At 42.4% G+C, this 12,134-nt stretch overlaps 1 protein-coding gene across 12 annotated transcripts in view; it reads left to right on the top strand.

The window, feature by feature from the left end:
• Window positions 1-12,134, top strand: part of KCNH7 (potassium voltage-gated channel subfamily H member 7) — a 263,311-nt gene that overhangs the window by 203,327 nt on the left and 47,850 nt on the right. For all 12 annotated transcript variants that reach the window (XM_081199246.1, XM_081199245.1, XM_081199244.1 and 9 more), the window contains 2 exons: window positions 2,353-2,778; window positions 11,533-11,932. In XM_081199246.1, the coding sequence (XP_081055372.1) occupies window positions 2,353-2,778; window positions 11,533-11,932 (826 nt within the window). The remainder of the gene's footprint in view (window positions 1-2,352; window positions 2,779-11,532; window positions 11,933-12,134) is intronic.

Here is a 12,134-nt window from a genome sequence, read left to right as displayed (position 1 = left end):
GTTCATCCATAGGAGTGGGGTGTGAGTCCCTGGATTAGTTCTTGGTAAATTTAGTAGCAGCGAGGACAACAGATCAGAAATGAAAGGTTTCTGGAGAGAGGGCGGAGCCTAAATACTCACTTCTCCTTGAGCTTTCAGACAGTGGTACATATGGGAAAGGAGTGGCTCCAGGTGCAGCAAAAAGGCTGCGATTCTGCCTTTTATATGAACCAGTGCAGCCAGCCTCCATTAGTTAAGTGCAAAGGAATAAATAATAGATTTATCCCGGCACCCTTGCCCATGTTGCTTAATGGCTGCTTAGAAGCATTTTATAATCTCTGTAGAACGTAATCATTCCCTACTGTGCTGTTCAAAAGAAAAGTGTGGTTATTAACCCATGGTGTCCTCCCAGTTTTTCACAGTATGCAGTTTCGTTCAACCAATGATGCTGTCTACGTGATTAAGGAGAGGGTGTGCGGTTTGTGTTTTTTTAAGTTAAATTAAAGGAGGTTCACTTTTTTAAAAAGGAGCCCAAATTCTGTTTGCTAAAGCACTTCAATGTGAAATCTTAATCTATAGGTATATATCTAAATCTATCTAGAGATAAATCTGTATCTATCTTTCGATAGATAGATATGAGTTATTGAGAGCAAAGCAAAATGGAAGACTGTGCCATACAGCCCTACTCAAAACCTGTTGTATTTCCTATTGAATAACTCTCTCTAGCTTTTCCATGTTTTTCAAGTTTATACCTTCTGTAAATATATATTGAAATGTGTATATATATATATATATCACACATGCACATACATATCACATAATGAATCTCTGCAACACCTAGGTTTGGGAATACATGAAAGCTTCCAATAAATCAAAATATCCCATGGGAAAGGAGACTGAATCCAAGCTGGTTCAGGGGGTTTTCCATTCACCAACCTGGAAGGTACCAAGAAAACAGTTTGCAGATTGAGAAATGTTTTTGCAGGACAAAAGCACGGGGATCTGGGGTTGTTTCTCTTCACTGCATCCACTCGCACAATGGAACTGCAAATCCTGGCTTTAAAAAACAGTGTCATTTGGATATATGCTTTCTATTCTATTTTTTAAAAAAATAATTTTTATTAACAGGCCAATCACATCACATTATCCATATCACATTAGTTCCAAATTATACAGCCAAATTTTAAATTTTGTTGGGGGTGCCCATACATCAAGCTCAGCTTGAGTCCAAAACAGGCATCACTTATCTTACTGCTTTAATTAGACAGTTCTGTCCAGTTTGATCCGGATAGTCCTTTATTACTTCCTTTCTCTTCTTGTTGTTATCGTAAATTCCTTTCTTTGCGATCTCTGATGATTTTCTCAAGCAGGTTGAAAGCTGGCATTCTATGTGGATTTTGTACTCTTCTAAAAATCATATCGGTCAGGGACAGCCTCTGTACAACGCTTCCATAAGCAAAATTAATCTCCGATCTGTCCTTTATTTTTCTCAGGCTTACCAAATAAATCAAATGAATCAGGGGGCTCTGTCAGGTCAAACTTGCATTCCAACATTCCTTCTCATTCGAACGATCCTGATTCTCCTCCCCCAGTCCTTCTTCCTCCGGCAAGCCTGTCTTGGCGAGACGCCATTTTTTAACTGCGTCATAAAAAATTTCCTCTTTTCTCACCGTTCACCAGTCTTCTCTCCTGTTGTAATCCATCCCACATAGTTCTTAAAATCCTGCCTATGATTCATAAAAACGTGACGATCTTGTTTCTATCTGGGGTGAAGGGTTATTAATATCACATCATGCAAAGAAAAAGAGTTTTTTCCTCCACACACACCCCCTTCGTTCCAAACATACAGTCTCCTTGTGGTGATTCATCAGAAGATTTACTTATCCATCCGTCACTCCTGGTCGCAGAGATCCATTAATCAGCAGTCTTATCTGTCGAGCTTTACTTGATGTATGTGCTTTCAGCTTCATTTCCAATCATATGTTTCCAATTATAATTCCGAACTGAAGCAACCAGCACGCGCTAATTGGAATCAGCGTCAGGAAGATCTGACTTCACCGAGGACCTGTGCCAAGTGCTCGGCACCCCCATCTCTCGGATCAGAGGGTGCATTGTGAACACCGCTGGCAGGGCAGTGCCCCCCATATCCAGGGGGGGTTAGGAAGGCTGCATACTTCCCATAGCAGCCCCTTAGTACCTCATATGGGTCAGAGAGATGTTATTGCCGGCCATCTTCCAACGCGCCACCTGGTGGCCCCCATATGCTTTCTATTCTAGATAACTTATACCGTGTGGGCCCCTCATTTCCCCCCTTTATGCTCTAAACAGTTTACCCTTACACAGTGTGTCTCCTTTTTCTTTCTATCTCCCTAGGTTCTATCCTTGGGAGCAGATGTTCTGCCAGAATATAAACTCCAAACGCCTCGCATCAACAAGTTTACTATATTGCACTACAGTCCTTTCAAAGCAGTCTGGGACTGGCTGATTTTACTGCTGGTGATCTACACGGCCATTTTCACCCCTTACTCTGCAGCCTTCCTCCTCAACGACAGCGAAGAACAGAAGAGGCGGGTGTGTGGCTATTCATGCAACCCACTAAGCATGGTAGACTTAATTGTGGATATCATGTTTATCATTGACATTGTCATAAACTTCCGAACAACGTATGTGAACCAGAATGAAGAAGTGGTAAGTGACCCAGCAAGAATAGCAATCCACTACTTCAAAGGCTGGTTCCTAATTGACATGGTTGCTGCAATACCTTTTGACCTGCTGATATTTGGATCTGGCTCTGATGAGGTAAGCTCACTATAACTAGCATCTATCTATTAAGAGTTTACGTGATCGCCTGCTTTGTGCATACATCATGTTTTCTGACAGATAAAAGTTGGATATATTTTATATCTGCTTTGAGGTAGCTGAAATAAGACTAAGGTGTGAGATGGAGGATGGGGGAATAAACCTCGTTTGTCCATTAAGTTAACTGGGTGACCTTGGGCCAGTTACTGTCTCTCAGCCTAACTCACTGAGCCTGTCACACTTTCTTAGCCTAACCAACGTCACAGAATTATTGCAAAGATAAAAGGGGATATAACACGTTTATGTTTGTCACCCTGATCTCAGAGGAAGGGTGAGTTGAAAGTGTGATAAATAAATAAACTATATCAGCTCACACATATCCATGCCTATAATTCTTGAAGAATTGCATGTTATAATGCTCTGGCCAACATTCAATAGGTAGTGAGAGATCTTTGGTGATGGCCTGGATTTCACCCTTTATTTCTGCTTTTTATTTCTTGTGCTCTTGACCTTAATATTTCTGTGACAATCCTTTATACCAAGAATGGTAGCACATGTAAAATGTCCATGGTGCAATATCTTTCGCTAATGATCATTCTCAGTCATGGAGATGTCTTTTAAAAAGAAATAGATTTTCCCATTATCTCAAGGCCTATCCAGTAACAAGACCCCTGCTAACAATGCTGTCAACCATCCTTTTTTATGAAATGGCATCATTTTCAAAAGCATCACTAGGCATGCTCCTCCAAGGCTTAGAAATCCTTGGCTTCCAGCAGGGAGATAATAATCAAAAGGTTGCATGTCATAATGCATACCAGTTCTGCTTGTGTGTTACTTAGTTCAGCTAGGTAAACTGATCCAAATAATATATGTCATTGTGATGACCTTAATTTAGCCTCACTTAAAAGCAATGGGTTTGGTAGCACTATTTGGGCATCGCAGCCTGAAGATTTGTTAAAATAGAATGCTTATGGCAAAGTTGTTACTGAACATCTCCAAGCAATATTGTTATTTCCTTACATGTGTGACATATCTTAAAGACAAAAGTCATCTTTGGGCATTCACTTCACTCACACAAATGTCATCATGCAGAGGGGTGCCACCATGGAAAAGGCCCTCCCTATGGTCACTGTAAGATGGTCCCCTGTAGGCTGTGGCACAACCCAAAGGACCTTATTAGCAAATCTTGGTGACCAGGCAAGTCAGTTTGGAAGGAGGCACTTCCTCAAGTAACCCGGCCCCAAGTTGTCTTGAGATTTATTAGATAATTGTAAAAGTTTAAACCTAGTCTGGTTGCAAATTTGCCGGGTGTGTGTGGTCAAATGCCTCGTGGGCACCAAGGGAAGACATCAAGGGCACCATTGTGCTCACGGGCACCTTGTTGGTGACCCCTTTTGCAGGGTTAGCTCTACAGGGGAAGATCAATAACAACATTGGGATAGCTGGCATAGAAAGAAGTCTGGCCACCATTGTGGCTTTTGTCACTGAGAACCCCCTGATCAGCTTCCAGGGAACCCCAAAGTGTTTCTCAGGAGATAGTATGAAACCCACTTAAAAAAAGAGTAACTTTCTTCTGCATGTTTACAAAAATGTAGAACAGTAAAGAAAGAGAATAAATGAGAATAAATTATGTGGAAGAAGCAAAACTGCCTGGGCAGAAGCCAAAGTCTGACAGTCAGGTTAAAAATAAAGTTTTTTCAATATCAGAAAGAAAACAGTTTTGGTCCATGTTTGTTTTGTTAATTAGAATGCATTCATCCAAACAGCTGAATACCTATGGAATACCTCCCTAAGTGCAGCTCCACAATCAGACAGACTAATGCATCATAATACATTCGCTAGTCTGCTTCATCAGGCCCTAGCATATACCTGCCCTTCAGCTAAAGAGCCACTAATCATAAATCAATTTAGCACCAGGGTTCTGGAAATGGAAGGCTGAAATACTATTAGCATTACTGAAGGATTCAGTGATCAAAACTGAGAAACAGATATCCTTGGGGAGCTGCTGTAGCTCTGAACAGGCTTCTCTATGCCTTCCTTATTACCCAGATGAATGCCAGTGCAGGGCTTCTGTCAGTCAATCATTCCCAATACTCAGATGCACCAGAATGCCCTGCCCTCAGAAGGAGACACACCAAGGAGAGTGACCCTGCTGGGTCAGCCCAGTCCAGCACCCTCTTCTCACAGTGGCCAGCTAGATGCCTCAAGAAGCTCATAAGCTGGACCTGAGTGCAATACCCCTGTCCCTATTTGTGATCCCTGCTCAACCACCAAAGGGCGGCTCTGTTAGTGCTCCCCCATGGTTCAGATGCACAGCTTGTAACTACCAAAAGTAATGCATCTTGTATTGCCGGCCCAACCTTGTGGCACTCCCTCCTCACTGAGGTTAGGCAGAACCCATCCCTTCTGAACTGCAGGTGCTGGACAAAGACTTTCCTAATCTCAACAGCCCCACCGCCACCCCCATGATATACCACTGGCACTGGTTACAATAAACATAGGATGGGACAAAAACCACTGCCTCTTTACATCCATATGCATAGCACACATATCTCTGTCCTCCAGCATTGCCGCCTGAGGCAGCCCCCTCACACTACCTAATGGAGAGCTGGCCCTGGATATCTGCAAACTGTGTGTGCAGGAAGTCTAGTTGGAAAGAGCCTATGCACATACAACTTTTATATGTGAAGATTCTGTTCGGAGAAAGCTTTGGATGAATGCAGAGAAGTTAGAAATGGGGACTGTAGACATTTGTATTCTCTTCTCCTGGTCTGACATGCATAAACAAAATAGTGTTCACGGAATGTTGCACAGGTCTCTTCTGTATTGCAAATACAGTGGTACCTTGGTTTACAAACTTAATCCATTCCAGAAGTCTGTTCTTAAACCGAAACCGTTCTTAAACCGAGGTGTGCTTTCCCTAATGAGGCCTCCCACTGCCGGTGCCCTTCCACCGTTCAGATTCCGTTCTTGGACCTAGGTAAAGTTTGCAAACTGGGACACTACTTCCGGTTTTGTAGAGTTTGTAAACCAAATCATTCTCAAACCAGACTGTTCTTAAACCGAGGTACCACTGGACTTATAACCCACTCTTCAGTCCAGAGACTTTCAGAACAGTTTTCATAAGAAGCTCTTTTACTTCATCAGATCCTTGATTCATCAAACTACTGGCAGTGGTCTTCCAGGGTTTTTGACATTCCCAGTTCAATCAGGAACATTGCAGATCTAGAGCAGATGATCTGCCACTGATCTACAGCTTAAAATTTAAAGGCACAAAATGTTTTTGCATAGCCTTATTTGTAGCATTGACACAATGTTAATAAAATATTTTTTAAAAAAAGTTGGAAAGGGTTTATGGTAAAGCGCCCAACATATAAAAAGTTCTCTGTCCAGCACCAAAAATCCCCATCAGTGTCAGCATCAGACAAGATTCCCATGAGGAAGCTTTCCACTACTAGGACACAATAGAAGACCCTTTCCCTGGTCAACTCTATCTTACTTCAGAAAATGAGAAAACTTGAGTAAGGGTCTCCAGGGATGACCTTAAAACTCTAGAAGATAGAAAGGGAGGTGTAGAGGCAGACATAAACTAGCAATACTGAAATAAGAATTCCGAGGACCTAATTGTGATCAAGTGCTTGATAAAGGTGGGTCTATTTTGAGCTGAATCAAGTGTGATGCTTTGATCACTATAATCTAATGATGGATTTGGAGCACTTCAAAACACGCCTCACTCATGAAGGATAAATTTTATCCCGACAAGCTGAGCACACGACACAAAGATTTCAAAGTGATAAGAGGATTTTTCAGCACTAGAATAAGACCATAGTTCCTGAAATGGAATTACTTGGTATAGACATAGTTTGCTTTGAATGTCATTTTCCTTTGCTAATCCTAAAGATGGCAAAGAATGAGAAATTGATATTTAGTTATGTAGCAGAATATTTTTATTTCCAAAGTAAATAAATGTCTCTATTTTCTGGAAGAAAATTAGAAGTCAAAATTTGATTTAACTGGGACCGAGGACAACTTTATTAAGCATTGAAGAATATTAAAAGGGAGCTTAACTTGGCCTGGTAGTACAACCTCTATAGGCAAATTGGACACCATCATGAGTCTCTGTCTCATTCCTACAGAGGCAATCCCAGCCTGGCTTAAGAGCATGGAGGGGAACTGTGCATTTCTTATTACGCCAAACACTATTATTCCATATTAAATAGCCCAACCCTACTTTTCACCTCTTACTGATAAAAACCCAGGTTGAGGGAGCCTAACTAGTCACAAGAGGACTAGAGTTGTTTTGTAACATAGCCTACTGCAATATCTTGAGAGACTACAGGGGGTGGGTGTTGGGTCGCACCCATAAACACATTAAAATATTATGGGTGCAAAAGGGCCCTAAACACTCCCCAAGAACTCCTGCGTGTGAGGGGGACCTTGGGCCATGAAACAACTTTAAGGTCTTTGGCCACGTCTGCTCTATATGTGACCAAAAGTACGCTTAAAAAAATTATCACTGAAATTAAAGTAAATGTTAATACTTCACGCACAGTATCTTAGTAGTGCTTATAACCATCCTAGAAGGTGGCTGTGCTGTATTTGGACACAGTGAATCAACACAGTTAATTCAACAGTCAAGCTTCAATAGGCAACCTGGTGGTCTAGTGTTATTCCTACACTGTGTGTAGTGGAACTGCCTAGGCCAAAGATGTAGAACCTGCTGGACTATGCTGCTGCTGCTGCTGCTGCTGCTGCTGTTGTTGTTGTTATTTACTTATACCCCACCCATTTGGTTGGGCCTCCCCAGCCACTCTGGGTGGCTCCCAACAGAATATTAAAAACATGACTACAACAAAGACTACAAAGAGAAGGGAGTTGGAATCCAACAGTATCTGGCGGGGCACAGCCTCCGTATCACTGGCCTCAATCCCATGGTCCCCTGCTGATGTTTTGAACTACAGCTCCAATCACCTATGATCATTGGGCATGCTGGCTGGGCTGAGGGCAGCCAAAGTCCAAAACACTCGGAGGGCATTACATTAGAGAAGGCTAGCCTAGACCACCTAGTGAGTTTGTTGCAAATATAAGTTTTGACCTAGGGGTGTCCTAATTCACAGCTGACATGCTTATTGGTTAAACTACAACTTTCCCCCTCACAAGCAAACCCGTGAGAGGGCCTATGAGGAACCGGTCCTAGCTTTTAGGAGATATCCACTGGGATATCTCTAAGTTTATGCTGCAGGGATAGATAGGAACTCTTTCCACGCGCTGAGTTTGTCTTCTTTTGGCTGAAGGGTCAGCCTTTTCATTCCACCCTCCTTTGTAGGGTAACACTATTTGTTCACCTTTTTTTAACTTCTCCTTGTCAAAATTATCTTGGTGCTTTACTCTGTGAATGGCAGATCTCCTATAGTCATGCATGTTGCCTTGGTGGGGGGTGGGGGGAGGCCTAGAATAAATATGGCAGTGTTCATAGCTAGACCACACTTTTCAAATACACCCACAGCGGATGTCGATGGCTGTGCCAGCTTCTTAATGCGTTGGCACTGCCATTATGTAGTAATGACACAGTTAGCTGCTATTACTGAGCTATCACATTGTGCTGTTGCAGGAAGGAAGTTGAAAATTTAGCATAAATAGAATATGTTGTTTTCAACAAACATGGCCCGTGGAATACTTCTCTCTCTCCCACTCCCCCTTATTGCAAGGCTAAGATTATTGAGTTCTAAATTCAGCAACACATAAAATATATAAAGGTTTATTCAAACTTTTAACATGGTACTTAGTGGAAACTAGTAGACTGATTTCTCCCACTAGAACCTTAAATGTTTTCGGTTGTTAAACATCATGTATTATGCATGCTTTCTGGAAATAAAAAGAGGTGGTGGTGATGATGATGGGGGAGAATATATGCAAACTTTGCATCATTATTGACTTTCTCCATTAATATTACACATCCCGCCTAAGTAGATTTGAAGGGCAGAGGGGGCACCTGCGGTCACTATTTATAGTGTTGCATAATGTTCAGCATTATAGGGTTAATAATGGATAAAGCTCTGTAACTGACAACAGTAGAATGTTTTAGAGCCGAATTAGAAAGTGGTGCACTGTAATTTGAATTCTATAAGGTTGCCATATTTCAAAAAGTGAAACGTTATTAAGCTTTCTTTTTTGGGGGGTGAGGGGGCAAAATTGTTGAGCTTTAGTTTTAGGAAATTTGCCCAAAAATCAACACTTTCGACATGGGTAGTGAAATATACTCGGAGTCGAGAGTGGATTTCTTGCTCTTTATGCAGCTCATAGTGGTGAGGAGGAATGGAAGTTCCCCCACAATATCTGCTTTATATACACTATTTACACAATGGGCTGCACGTGATTGGCTAATTCTGGGGTTCTCCTGTAGGCCAATCAGGTTGTGGATTCACTTCCACCTGGAGCTGGATTGGGTGGCTCCTGCGGACCAATCAGACTGCTGCATTCTGAATCCTATTGTTCTAGGACCAATCAGACTGCTGCATTTTGGATCCTATTCAACTCAGTACATAACAGGTAGCCATATGCCCGAGTTTCCCAGGACATTTTTCATGATTTTTGGATTCCGCCTCGACACTATTTTTGACATCTGGGGAATTCTGGATGTATAGCAATCCTAAATCCTATGTAAATCATTGGATAGACTGACAGAAAAAAACAGAGGAGGGATGCTGGGCTCTATTTATTTCCCAGGGGGCAGACTCATTGACCAGTTGGGCCTACCCCCTGGGGAATGCCTGGACCCAGGTCCACCTACCATAGACCAAGCTGCAGGCAGGCCTGCAGTCCTTCCCAGCTGGCTGCCAGATCTAGGACCAGGCCTATGGCAAGGCCACAATGCCATCTTTAAGGTAGGCAGATTTACGCCCTGGTCAGCTTGAACTGCCCAAGAACTGCCCAGCTGGATCTGATCTAACACTGAGTTCCTAACACTGGTCAGACAGTGGTGTGAGCATTCATATCACATCCCCCCATTGAATCCAATGAAGCCTAAGAGTGCTTCAGCACCTTTGATGGGGAGGGCTGTTGTTCAGTGATAGGGCACAATCTTTGCTTGGGAAAAAAGCCCACTTTCAGCCCTTGGCACTTGCAGGTTGAACTGGGAAAGACACACATCTGAAACCCTCGAGAGCTTGGTGCTTGTCGGTATAGAGACACCTGCATGAAGTAGATAATGCAGCTTCCCATGTGCTTAGCATGGATACAACCAGGAGCTTATAATCTGCATTGAGGGATCTTTGGGGAAAGCAGCTGAAAAGTCTTGAAGGAGTGGGGGACAGTAGCTCATACACCTCTGGCTTGCAGGTTTATAATACAATGGTACCTTGGTTCTCGAATGGCTTAGTTGACGAACAAATTGGCAGCCGAACACCGGAAAGTGTTCTGGTTTTCAAACGTTTTTCAGAAGCCAAATGTCCAATGTAGTTTCAACTTGCGTGCAGGAAGCTCCTGCAGCCAATCGGAAGCTGCGCCATGGTTTTTGAACGGTTTCGGGAGTTGAATGGACTTCCAGAGCAGATTCAGTTCAAGAACCAAGGCTTCACTGTATGTTATTGAAAATGAGACTGGTTTGCTCTTGTTATGTGTAGACACAGATGTTAATAACTGAGAAGACTTAAAGAACTCCACAGTGGTTTATCCTGCTTCGTTTTAAACCGCTAAATTAGGTTAGCTTTTTTATACTCTTTTCGTATGGATCTATTTTCTGTATTTATAATTGACATTATGATTATTCAACATTGTTCTTAAAATGTATACAGTTCTCTTTATTGTTGTTCGTTTGACATGCTGAGCACCACTTGGAGCACCATTGTGGGAAAGTAGCATATGATTATGATTTTGATGTGCCCAATGTGCCTTTGGGTGTGCATTGCTCAGCAATCAGCATCCTCTCCTCCAATGTCACATGGCAAACCATTAAAAAAGAAGAAGAAGGGAGATTCAAAAGCTGTTTGTGTACAGTGGGGAAACAGCTGTCTGAAGATGCAAATGTCATACACTATTCTATGGTCTGAATGCATGTGATCAGTCAACTTTGCTGGCAATCTGTAGTCTCTAGTTACTTCCTGGATAGGAGGCCTCCTAGGAATTTTATGCAAGCTGCCCTGAGCTATACTGAAAAAACATTAAATAATAAATGGCATTGCAATCCTGCGCATGTCTGTTTAGAACTAAGACACACGGTGTTCAGTGGACCCTTAATACACCCCTAGGGGTTGCCTGAAGTAGCTCATCTTATCCCAACTTGCGTTTCCCAATTTCTGTGAAGAAATCCTCATAGTGGGAAATTCCTTTATTTATTTATTTCTAAATCTATATACAGTGGAGCCTCGGTTTTTGAGCATCTCAGAAGCCGAACAGTTTGGAACCCAAACGCTGAAAACCCGGAAGAGAATGCTTCCATTCTCGAACATGCCTCGGAAGTCAAACAGCTTCTGAGCCGCGTTTCTCCATTTTTCTCAATGGAATTTGCTGATCGCCCATTGCGCCTCAGTTGTCAAACGTTTTGAAAGCCGAAACAGTCCTCTGGAACGGATTACGTTTGACAGCCAAGGTACCACTGTATTAAAAGTACAAATATTCACTGCTGCAGTCACCTTGGTGGTTTTCCACAGCTTGTTGTGGAATTTGAGAAACCTATTGCTGTTCTTAAATTGCATTATTATTATTATTATTATTATTATTATTATTATTATTATTATTATTATTTTGCTCCTGCAGACAACAACCCTGATTGGCCTTCTGAAGACAGCTAGACTTCTCCGTTTGGTGAGGGTCGCGCGGAAACTGGATAGATACTCTGAATATGGTGCTGCTGTTCTGATGTTACTTATGTGCATATTTGCCCTCATTGCTCACTGGCTGGCTTGCATCTGGTACGCCATTGGGAACGTCGAAAGGGATTACCTGGCTCGTAAAATCGGCTGGTTGGATTCCCTGGGACAGCAACTGGGGAAGCATTATAACCGGAGTGATAGCAGCTCTGGACCATCTATCAAGGACAAATATGTCACAGCACTTTATTTCACCTTCAGCAGCCTGACCAGCGTCGGATTTGGAAATGTGTCTCCAAACACCAACTCAGAGAAAATCTTTTCCATCTGCGTCATGTTGATTGGCTGTAAGTAGGGACCTTCTGCGTTTTTCACTCTCCCCTATCTCCACCCCCTTTACTGGTGAATAGTGAACACTACAGCATTTCCATATCTTAAATGTGTGTGAGAGAAAAGAATTTGGGTAAAGGAAAGAAGGAAAGCCCACTGTATGCAAAGGTCAAGGTAAGGCCTCCTCAGCTCATAGATAAGAATCCCATAGGGAAAGCC

This window comes from Podarcis bocagei (assembly GCF_964188305.1).
Source record: "Podarcis bocagei genome assembly, chromosome: 1".
In the NCBI taxonomy this organism is placed as follows: domain Eukaryota; kingdom Metazoa; phylum Chordata; class Lepidosauria; order Squamata; family Lacertidae; genus Podarcis; species Podarcis bocagei.
Note: the sequence above shows the minus strand (reverse complement) of the source record. Positions and strands in the feature narration are given on the sequence as shown.